The sequence below is a fragment of the Chenopodium album genome, chromosome 4 (genome assembly GCF_948465745.1).
Source record: "Chenopodium album chromosome 4, dcCheAlbu1.1, whole genome shotgun sequence".
Taxonomy (NCBI): Eukaryota; Viridiplantae; Streptophyta; class Magnoliopsida; order Caryophyllales; family Amaranthaceae; genus Chenopodium; species Chenopodium album.
The window spans coordinates 77,334,780-77,347,057 of NC_137837.1; the positions used below are offsets into that span (position 1 = coordinate 77,334,780).

A 12,278-nucleotide genomic window follows, 5' to 3' on the forward strand; every position below is an offset into this window, starting at 1 on the left:
TATATTTTATTTATGTAAATAAGGAATTATGTTTTATACTTAATTTTATATTTGACAATAAATATAAGGACACATCAAATCTTTTATTTATGTCTAACATTTGTTTTTTTATATGGAATTATTTTTAAAAAATAATTAGAATATAAGAAACATACCAGAAAATGGCACATGATGTCATTGTTGGTGTATTTTTTAAGTATATAAGTATTGATGATTGCCAACAAGCGTCATGGGGTGTTTGATAAATAATTACTCTTAATATATATATTACTTAAAATATTATTATATTCAAAATGCATGATAAAATTATGTGTCGATCGGACGATTGGTGTAATTTAATGTTTATTTTACTTTAAAATTTTCATATTTAGTTCTCTTATCTAACGCCCATAGGGCACTCGTTAACTTTTGTCTATTAATTTAAATAGTTCTCATTAATCAATTAAGAAAATTTTGTTGTTTCACACTATATCTTTATATTTGTCAAAGGTAATTACTTTTAAGATAACAGATCAAGTTAGCATTTTGTTTTTGTTGAAAGAAATTAAATTAAAACTTATTTTTGCTCAAATTGACCACAACTGAAAAAACTTGCATGGACCAGGTCCACAATAATATTATTGTGGACCCGAGATCTACACACGCGCAACTAACTATATATTGAACATAATGACTCTGATTTTAACATATTAACCTTTATAAAAAATCGTGCGACCTTTAATATTTTTATGAATTAGAAGTACGGTGCTATTTTGAACATAGTGACCCTAATTTTAGTATATTGCTCTTTATCATTCACATTGACCTATATATCAAAAATTTCATAATTAACCTCTTGTGACATTTATAATAACACAATGACTATTTTAATATAACATGGAGTACCCTTTAATTTAACATAGAGACCTTTTTTTATATTGACCACATATAATAAGCTAACAAGATTTTAATAATTTAAAATCAATTGGTGATAGATTAAGTAGCGGTATACCCTATCTATGTTAGTTTCTCTCTAATCTTCAATGTGCAATGGGACGACTAGTCGTGAGTCTCGACTCACATAGTCACATGATTAACTTACTTGGCTCGTGCTTCATAAATCATACTAGACTTTTTGACAATTCGTTTTTTTTTTTAAAAAAAAAAAAAAAATAGGAAAACTCGTTAAATTTATTTTTAATTTTCTTTTGAGGAAAATTCGTTAAATTGTAAGCCGCCCGGTATGCAAAAAATACTATTCATCATATATCTATTTTAATTTGCTTGCATGCATGAATGATGACGCATGTTAGACAAGCTAATTCTCTAAAAATTATAGAGTTCGTTGTCTTTTGGAGGATTTTTAATTTATTATTTATGTATTTTCAAGTTACATCTATCTTTCTTCCAAAGTCTACACTCTATTCTCAAAGAAGATTGACTGGCTTACCTATAACTTTAAAACAAGATTATGTGCAGCAAAATTAGGCTTTTTGGTTCCCTCAAAAAAAAAAAAAAAATAAATAGGCTTTTTGGTATTTTGCAAGACTCGTGAGATTAAACTTGTGCACAATTCATTGACTTGATGAAGCTAGCTTGATTTTTTTTAGTTGGGTAAAAAAAACAAAAAATCATGATATAATTAAACTAATATTCTGTATGTTTGAAAAATAGTCACGTATATAATTTTGAAGTTTTTTTTTTTTTTTTTTTTTTTTTTTTTGAAAAACTACCTTTTAAACTCCAGATTTTGCGAAAAAAACTACCGTAAAAACAAAATGTTGTAATTAACTATCTTATAAAGTATAAAATATTGTAATTGACTACCTTCCATCGAAATGACACATTTGAGTTTTATTTCCCAACGTTGACCATGTCACGTGAGGGTCACTGACCCTTTAATGACTTAATTCCCCCCTCTTTTCCCCAAAATTTCCCGCTTTACACCAATTTAGCCCATATAAACAACATAATTTCCTAACTCCTATTCAGTGTGACCTCATTTCTATCTATATTGCTCATTCTTCTTTAAACATATTTTTGTCTACTTAATTAATACTTTATGGCTACTAAAAGTAAATTCTAGATATTTTTTTTCGTTGTTTTTGAAAAACTATTCTACTACCTCGGTTTCATATTATTTGCAACGATTAGACATTAATTCTCTCTACTTTATGTCAAATTGTTGCAAATTAATATGAAACGGAGGTAGTAGAAAAGATTGACTTTTACAACAATCGTTGTTTATGACACAAGAATATTTATATATTGTCTAACATGCTAACCATTTAGCCGGAGTGTGTGCTTGCATGAAAATGCTATCCATTTCATTATTGATGTGGACAAAGAAGCATGCATGATGCAATGTATACAATGTTACAAAGGGGTGTGGTACGCTAGATAGTAAAAGAAAATTCTTAAAAAAAAAGTTGGCTAGCTCATGCCGCAATCAATGTGTATGGATTTTTTTTTCAAAGAGAAATCAAGGGATCGGATAACCCTTGAAACATGCATGCTCTATTTATTTCTAATTTGTCAAAAAGGGTTTGATTCTTCTACTTACTTCCATGTGCCTATCTTTCCTAATTTAAATCATCCACTTAAAATAATACGGAGTACTAATTTGTTTACTTCTACTGGTATTATATAGGGGGTGTTAAATACCGCCATCCAAAATTATCAAAACCGTCAACATTTAGTGTGAATGGACAACCATGTCCTTAGTACTTCACTACTATCTTCCCTCTTGCCATCAATCACTAACACCTTGACATCACCACCCTAATTGACGACTAACACCACCACCACCACCCCACCACACTGACCGACGACGATCACCAACGCATTGGCGACCCACCACCTTCCCTCCTTTTTAAAAAAAAAAAAAAAAAAAAAAAATTCAGGCAATCGCGGTAACCAAAGCCCAAAATCAATTTCCGTGTATGGTAAACGGAGCCCAAAACCGGTTACATACCACGGTTGCCTGAAATAAAAAAAAAACCACCACCTTCACGCCGGTCAGGGAAGGTGGTGGGTTGTCATAGAGGGGGGTGTGGTGGGTCGTCGGTAAAAAAGGGCTGTGATCGCCGGTTGGAAGGGGTTGTGGGTTGCCGGGAGTACGAAGGGATGGTGAAGTAGTAAGGGTACGATTGCCCATTTACACCAAATGTTGGCAGTGGTGATCATTTTTGCTGGCGGTGTTTAGCAATCCACTTATATAGATTTTTTTTTTTTTTTTGGGGGGGGGGGTGGTCAAGAAAGGTATGCACATTATAAAGAGAACCTTCTTCATTGCAGTCAAAGGATGAGTTCTCATGCTTATATCGTGATATATCATCACTCAATCTAGACTGTGGTGATGATTACAAAAAAGAAATTTTGTTCAGAAAAATATAGATATGTCGGATTGTCCTGAATTCAATTTTCAATTAACTACCGGTGACTAATGATATAGATATCAACAATCACATAATGATTTATTTTAGGTACATATCTGTGACCTGGTCACTGTAGGTGTATAGTATATGAACTCGGTAAAACTAGCCACGTTGTGGCAACTCCTTGAGATCAAGTATCATATTTTTTTTTTCTCTATCTAATATCATAACTTTTACACCCTACGGCCGATCTTACTCATGAATTTTGCAGTATAATCAATAGAAAGAGTGTAATCTACTGATAAAAGGAGAAAAAAATGGTACAGAAATAAGTTGAGAAAGAACAATCTTTCATTGTGGAATGGTAAAACCAGAAATGTCAGAAAAATAGGTTATATGGTACAGAAATCGAATACAAAAAGAAGTTACATTGTTGCAAGCAACATTGCCCGAATTTTGGCTCTTAGCTCATCAGGAACTTCTGTTGTTTCAGGAGGATGTAAAGATGGAGCCTTATCTTGGTAAGATATCTTTGAAACATCAACTGAGGCTTCTGCAGCAACATCATCACCTATAGCTGACGAAGACTGATCTGAAGATTTGGTTCGTATCTCACCTTCTTCCAATTCAATTTCTTCCCTTACGGATTTTCTCTCACCCTTCCTAGATTTTCTTTTATGTGTGTCTTCTTCTTTCCTGTAGTGTTTTTGCTTACGTTTATGGTGTCTGTGCTCGTCTTCATCAGAAGAGTTATCATGTTTGTGCTTCCTGTGTCTGTGCTCATCTACATCAGAAGAGCTATCATGCTTGTGCTTCCGGTGTCTGTGCTCATCTTCATCGGAAGAGCTATCATGCTTGTACTTTCGCTTATGGCGCTTGTGTTCATCATCAGAAGAGCTATCATGCTTGTGCTTACGCTTATGGCCCTTGTGTTCATAATCAGAAGAGCTATCATACTTATATCTGTTATGTCTGTCATCTTCATAGGGAGAAGAAGTGCTATCATGGTTGTGTCTATGTTGAGATTTTCTGTTTCTTGACAATGAATGCTTTTTTCGATGTTTGTGAGTATCCTTGCTTCTATCTCTATGATGCCTCGAGGAATTATGTGACCTATGCTTCTTCCTAGAATGCCTTGGATCATCAGATTCTTCATCATTCCCACTCTTCCCCAAGTACTCATCTTCTTCTCCTTCACTGTCATCATGTATTCGAGACCTATAATGGCGGCTTTTTCTTTCTTTCCTTTCAATTTCATCGTCAGACGAATTCCTTACTGGCATCTCAATCCTTTTTGAAGTCTCAGCCTCTTCTGGAACACAGCTTCCTTCTCTATCTTTGACTTCTCCATTGGCTACCTCAGTGGCAGAGGCAGGGAAATCGGAGCTGGATGGTTTTACAGATGAAGCCTCCTGGGGCTCTGTACCCAATGGTGCAACACCACTCTTTATCATTGCTGCAAACATCTTTGCTCGTCTCAATCTTTCAGCCTTTAACTTCTGCTCCTTGGTCATCCCAGCTTCAGATGAGTCTGCCTCACCAGCTGCTGCACGAGCAGCAGTATTGGCAATTTCTTTAGCAACAGGAATTGTAACATTGGACTTCTGATTTTCAATAAACTTTTGGCCTGAACTTTGATTTTGTGAAGACTGAAGGCTTCCAAAACTTGATGCCTGCCCACCCTCATTGCTGGAACCACGACTTACACCACTCAAAGATGTTTTGGAGAATATATCCAAATTAGGTTTCTTAATGCCTCTAGTGGCAGCCTGAAGTATAGCTGCAGCTGCTGCTGCATCCACGGTAATTCCTGAGTGCTGCTGAGTCTCTTTGGATGGATGATCATGTGCATCTTTTTTTGATTTGCTAATTACCATTTTGAACTTTTCTTTCTTGTCACAGTCAAGCGCTGAATCATCAGATCCACATCCCACGGATGATGAGATATGACTGTCCTTCCTAGAAGCAGTGTTCTTTTCTGTCTCAGAGTTAAAACTCTTACCACTTAATCTGGACTGTAAGAAATGATGAAGGAAAGAAAAATCAGGATTCCAAAAATAAAAAAGAGAAAAATGAAACCATATACAGCAGTTTATTTCCTGTCCAAATACGATGAAGCGTGAACAATAAGCTGTATCATGATGCAACAGTGAAATTGAAGGACTGTCTCACACCAATATGCTTTATAAAGCTACATTCTAACAAGTTGAATCTTGAAAGCAAAGCAGGAGGAATAAATTAAATTGACTCACAAGCTAAAGCTTAACTGATAAGGAAAGCTGGAATGATAAATAGACATAGCTCAGAAGTACTAAACAATTGAGTACTAAACAACATTCTTTATAAGAGAGAGTTTTCATGGAGTAATGTGTGACAATTTTTGAATAACCAAAGAAACAGGGTTTTATAAGAGTCAGTTTGCTTTTTATAATAGGTATCAAGAAGGCGGTTGGCCCTGATGGGGTACCGATAGAGGTGTGGAGGTGTTTGGGTAAGATTGGTATTGATTGGTTAACAAACCTTTTCAACAAGATATGGACGGCTACAAGGATCCCACAAGATTGGAGGAAGAGCACCTTGGTCCCGGTTTATAAAAACAAAGGAGACGCTCAAGATTGTTCTAACTATCGAGGAATTAAGCTTATGAGCCATACTATGAAGTTGTGGGAAAGGGTGATTGAACAAAGGTTGAGGGCATGCACAAGCATTTCAGATAACCAATTTGGTTTTATGCCTGGGAGATCTACTATGGAGGCAATCCATTTGATAAGACAAATGATGGAGTTTTATAGGGTAAAGAAGAAAGATCTTCATATGGTCTTTATTGATTTAGAGAAGGCATATGACAAGGTGCCAAGAGAGATACTTTGGTGGGCAATGTTGAAGAAAGGTATCCCACGAAGGTATGTAGACCTAGTTAAGGATATGTATCGGGATGTGTCAACAAATGTGAGGACATGCGGAGGGTTGACAAAAGATTTCCCTATTACAATCGGATTGCATCAAGGGTCTGCATTAAGCCCTTTTCTTTTTGCAACGGTTCTAGATGAAGTAACTAGACCAATTCAAGATGAGGTTCCATGGTGTATGTTGTTCGCAGATGATATCGTTTTGGTGGATGAGACTAAGGATGGGGTTAATGTCAAGTTGGAGCAATGGAGGCAAAGGTTGGAATCTAGAGGGTTTAAGCTAAGTCGGAGTAAGACTGAATATTTGGTATGTCGTTTTGGCACTCAGAGGGGGACAAGCAATGAAGTGGTGAGTTTGGATGGAAAGGATTTGACCATGAGTGAATGTTTTAAGTACCTAGGGTCGATCATCCAGAAGAATGGTGACATTGATCAAGACGTGACCCACAGGATTAAGTCAGGGTGGCTTAAATGGAGAGCGGCCACGGGAGTGTTATGCGACCGCAGCATTCCCTTAAAGTTGAAGGGAAAATTCTACAGGACTGCCATAAGACCAGTGTTGCTCTATGGTACAGAATGTTGGGCTTCTAAGAAAGAGCATATTAAAAAGATGGAGGTTACGGAAATGCGCATGTTAAGGTGGATGTGTGGAAACACTTTAAGAGATAGAATCAGAAATGAGGTTATTCGCAAGAAAGTAGGTGTGGCGGGCATTGTAGATAAATTAAGGGAAAATCGTCTGCGTTGGTTTGGACATGTAAGACGGAGACCCGAGGGTGCACCGGTGCGAAGAGTGGAAGAGTGGGACCATGGAGGGATTAAACGAGGAAGAGGGAGACCAAAGATGACTTGGTTGGAAGGAGTGAGGAAGGATATGAAGTGCATGGATTTACGTGAGGATGAAGTTTTGGATCGTAAGGGATGGAGGAGAAAGATTTATGTTGATGACTACACGGAATAATCAAATTTGGTTCATGTTAGCCGACCCCACTTTTGGGATTAAGGCTTTGATTGATTGATTGATATCCTAAAATTGAATAACCAAAGAAACAGAGATCTACATATGACTAACGTATCAGACTGACTTCGCATTAAAAAAAAAAAAAAAAAAAAATTAAAACAAACAAAAACAAAAAGGAAGTATGAGATACAAGCATCCCATTTCACATTAATAGGCCTCAACATCAAGCAAATTCAACATAATCCACCGCTATCAAAACATACCTTTCAATAATTTACTGGTTTGAAACATGTAGTTATTTATAAATCTCCCAATGCCCATTGTCCCAACAGGCTCATCCAAAGTAAACTGGCCATGACTTACATATGTGCCCATTTTTAATAAAAATTCATACACGACCATATGACTAAGAAAATACAGCATAAACTATTTAGAGACAAACCTCTTGAACTTTCTTCAGAACCTTTAGATAATACGGGTAATACTGGTTGGATGGCACCAAGAATGGAAACCTGCCATGCTTTTTGTCCTGCTCTATAAGCACTGCCTCAAAGTCCCTACCATTCTTCAAGATGATCTCAACTATTCGATCAACCAACCTTTTAACTTCTGCTGGAGGGTCTACAAGCAGCGTTTCAACTTCAGAAACTGGAAACAAACTTGAAGTTTTTGACTTGTCCATGATGGAACCAGCAGAAGCTAAAGTGCCGGAATCTTTATTTACGGCATTCGCTTTTACAGACTTAATGCTACTACTACGATTTTTACTCGATGAAGGCACTTTCACTTTAGAAGGATGTGCAACTTTAGAAACAATCTCGTCCTTTCCAGACTCGCTTTCAGAACCGGTAATTTTTTCTACTGCATGAGACTTGGACATCAAAGCTACTGCTGTAGTCTCATCAGAGTCAACCTGATTAGATTCTTGATTAGGCACAGCTGCAACATCCTCATCTTCTCCTGTACCATAGAATGAACCCAGGAGAGAAAGTGCTCCACTAGTTTGATCCTCATTTGTGTTCTCTCTCTGCGACTTGCCATCACGGTCAGCTTTCAGAAGCTCTGGGTGATCAACGAGATATCTGAAGTATGGGTGTAGATGATGGTGAGGCATCAAAAATCCAAATGTTGGGTTATCTCCCTGTTTTACTCTTAAAACAATTTCAGACTGGCCACCATTTTCTCCAACAAACAAAGCAGTCCTTGCAATAATCTGATGCACTTTATCCGTAGGAGGCTGAAAAGAATCAGAGGAAAACAAAAATATGCATTAATAAAGAGAAGAAATTCTCACATGTTAAATTTATCTAAAATCTTGTAGAGAACCAAGAATAATAAAAGCCAAGGGAACTTGATAAGTAGCATCTCACATAGAGCTTGATAATCTTAAACGATAAAATATCAAAATTCTATGAGGAAACATTTCATTCCATATGCTCCACGCGACTATGATGATGTGAATTTCCGGGTAAAGTAATTAACTCAATCATCCTAATCCCACCTGCATGGCCCATCTGTCATCACATCAAAAGGGAACAATGTGCCCCTGAATGGCAACTTTAGGTCAGAAGAAGTCCACCTGCTCCAAGCATCTGAAAACTTAGACATAGTAAGCCTCAGAATAACATATGCACATCAGACAAATACCATTTGTTTACATCAGCTATTTATCCAAAGAGGAAAAAAAATCATCAACTTCTTAAAACACTTAGAGAAGCCATGTGTAAGATGTATAACTGAAAAGGGATCAGCTTACCAGATTTTGTAGTAAACTTTCAGGCACTGTAAATGGAGGATGAAACACAGAAGTGTCCGTTGTCACGTCAAGATTTTTCTGGTCACTGGAATCAGTAGAGTTTCCATAGGAGAAGGGCACAAAATGATATCCAGAAGCATCTGTCTTCGCCGCTTCATTTTCTATTTCTAACAGGCAAAACAAATCCAAAATACAGTTACCAACATTGTCTTTTGTACAAATTAGTTATTTAATCTAGATTATTTGCAAAAGAAGCTGAGTGTCGAAAGAACCCAAGAAAATTAGACATACAATGTTACTAGCAGAGTGAGGACGGAGGACATTCTTACTTGTCATTTCAAGAGATCAACCAGTTGCAGATAAGAAATCTTTCCTGCAAATGTGGAAATATGTAGCAAAGCAACATAGCATGCACCTGTAACTAACACTTGTTACATTACAAATTGATTTCCATAACTTTTCTCATCTTTAAGTTAACCTATAAATGCAAAGACAGACCTCATTAACTAAGTATCAAAATCCAGAATCCAGCGCCCCGTGCCCGTAGAAGTATTTTCTTAGCACACTCCCTAATTTCCATGCCAAACAACTCAATTCCCTAAATATCCGCTGCCCTCTCCAAAGATTCCAAAAACTCATTTATGTGATCGCTCTTAGTAGCTGGGAGCTCACAAGATAAATGCTCCACAAAGCTAGTTACATCATCTTGATTTCCAAAAAAAGTCCTCCCAAACTCACCCTTATTGTTACTTGATAGATACAATACCCTTTCAATTGCCCTTGTTTTTTTATCTTACAAACCCACAAACATCTTTTATATAATTTAAAAGTCGCTTTTGCAACACTTCATCACATCACTCCAAACCCCCAACTCTCATGCATTCTCTTTATATATATATATATATATATATATATATATATATATATATATATATATATATATATATATATATATATATATATATATATATATATATTAGAAAATAACTCTAAATAACTCCCACATCCCAAATTATACTGAGAAAAAAAAAAAAAAAAAAAAACTTCCTTTAACAAAAAAAATCTATCACTTTCAATGTATGTAACTTCCACTTATACTAATTTTTTTTTTTCTTAACAACATACTTATATCTCATGCATTAGCATGGGTGCACGCGCATAATATTGGTGAGGAAACAGAAATCAATAGCCGGAAACTTGACATATTGGCCACAAAATGGCATTAAGATACTGTTTTTAATATTTAAAAAATTTTAATTCAAGGTACTGAGGCTGTTATTTAATATAAAAATATATTCAAGTTACTATTTTACAAAAGAAAAATCAATATGGTACTAGCTCACATATTGGAGCAAAAACAAGCGAATTATTTTTTGCCAATTTTGCCATTTCTTGAGAAGAAATCCTTCATATATTGTGAACGCATTCTGTGCACTTATACATTAAAATGAGCAACATAACCATGATCTGGCTTGCAATGAGTGCTCCCTCAAGAGAGAGTTATTTTAATTTCTATAACCCATCCTCAACTGAATCATACTTATATACAACAATTTAAGCAACACTTTCATAATCCATTTTTCTCCAAAGTGAGTGCTCTCTCAAGCGAAGATTATCTTAATTTCAAATACCACACTCTCATCTGAAAAATATTCTTAAAAGACACGAACAAAAACAACCTTTTCGTGATCTTAACCACAATGAGTTCTCTTGAGTTAGTAACATTATCATGAATTCAAAAACCACATCCTCGTCTAAATAGTAGACTTAAACAGCCAAACTTGTTATCTTATCTACACTCCAAGCACTAATCTGATCAACATGAACACTCTGAATGAAGCTGATATATAATTTACCAGATTATGACCTAGTTAACAAACTATAACTTACACTAACAACTGAGAGTTCTAATTCCATATAGTTGCATCATTTTCCACCCTACAAAACTAAATTCACTGGAATAAACTATAATATCAACAAAATAACACAGAATTATTCAATTTTTAATCAATTCAAAGCACAAATCAGTTCAATACATTGCTTGCTTATTGATAAACCACAAATACAAAATAAATTCAAAATCAAAGATTTCAGCTGAAAGAAGAGCGAAAGAGAAAAAGAACAAACCTAATTCATCAGAAGAAGATGGAAGATCAGCGTATCGTTCAAGATCGAGCTCAGCTTCGAGATGAGAATCGGGAGACACTCCTCCGCCGCCGCCATGAACGGAGAGCTTGCGGAAAGAAGAGGGAGGATTTGTGAGAAGATTGCGAACATCAAAACGATCGATTGAAAGAGAATTCCAATCAATTAGGGCATCTTTGGAGTTGACAAAGGCGGCGGTGGCATCGTCGTCGAAGAGCATCGCATGGCGGCCGACTACCTCGAGTTCGACCTCCATTGTTGAAGAGGAGAGAGAAAGTTAGGTGAAGAGTGAATTTGATGAAAGGGGGTGAAAAGAGAGGAGGAAGAGGAGAGAGAAACCCTAAATTGGTGAGAATTGGGGATTCTTTCGACCAAGGTGATTGGAAACCTCCCAACCCAACGCCTTTTCCCTTCCGTGGAGGTTTGCTACTTGCCCTCTTTCTCCAAATAACGGATTGTTTCGTATTAATGTACGGGATATATTATGTATGTATTCCGTACTTTGTACGGAGTAATTTTTAAATATTTTTTTTTAGTGTTTCATTCGAATTAGTTTTGGGTGGTTAGGTGTCAATTTCCTTCTAATTTGTTATTGTGGGGAAACATCGTAAAATATTATGAGCACAACACTAATAAGTTCTTTAGTTTTTTTTTTTTTTTTTTTTTACAAAGAAATAAGTTCTTTAGTTAAGTGTGAATAAAGTCACTCACAAATTGACACATTTTCAGCCTTTGGTTAAAGAGTGTGGTAATCCAAATCATACTTTAGATGTTGCTTTTGAATGATTTATGTATCAAATTAGTTATCCCTTGGTGGGTTTCTAAATAAAAAATTTATTTGATTATCTTAATTTATAAGATTTGGATACCATTTACAAACACGTAATTATATTTATCGGAGGGAGAAATTAACAACCTAACACAATTAATAAAAAAATATGGAGTACAAAGTATGAATTATAGTTCTATGTAATTAAAAGACCTAACAATCATAATCCTTTATTATAAAATTTTGTTATCTTGACGTATTTCTTTTTTGAAGACATTTGACTGCTTATGATTTCTGGGTGATCCATTAACTCTGTTCTATCTTCAATTTATCCCATGATTTTCCATGAGAAGAATATACACATTATTCATCTACTATCATT

At 35.6% G+C, this 12,278-nt stretch overlaps 1 protein-coding gene across 6 annotated transcripts; it reads right to left on the bottom strand.

Moving 5' to 3' along the window:
• Positions 1 to 3,687: 3,687 nt before the first annotated feature.
• Positions 3,688 to 11,573, bottom strand: LOC145629396 (uncharacterized). Of its 6 annotated transcripts, none has more exons than XM_081681993.1 (5): positions 11,110 to 11,245; positions 9,312 to 9,397; positions 8,983 to 9,143; positions 7,669 to 8,463; positions 3,688 to 5,371 (listed from the first exon to the last, which is right to left on the bottom strand). In XM_081681993.1, the coding sequence occupies exons 2-5, from the start codon at positions 9,316 to 9,318 to the stop codon at positions 3,782 to 3,784; spliced, it is 2,553 nt and encodes an 850-aa protein (XP_081538119.1). In that variant the 5' UTR covers positions 9,319 to 9,397; positions 11,110 to 11,245; the 3' UTR covers positions 3,688 to 3,781. The 6 variants fall into 6 exon arrangements, with proteins under 6 accessions (XP_081538119.1, XP_081538118.1, XP_081538120.1 ...); XM_081681992.1 differs by having other exon boundaries at positions 8,983 to 9,149; XM_081681994.1 differs by adding an exon at positions 8,728 to 8,818 and having other exon boundaries at positions 8,983 to 9,397.
• Between the last annotated feature and the right edge of the window lie 705 nt (positions 11,574 to 12,278).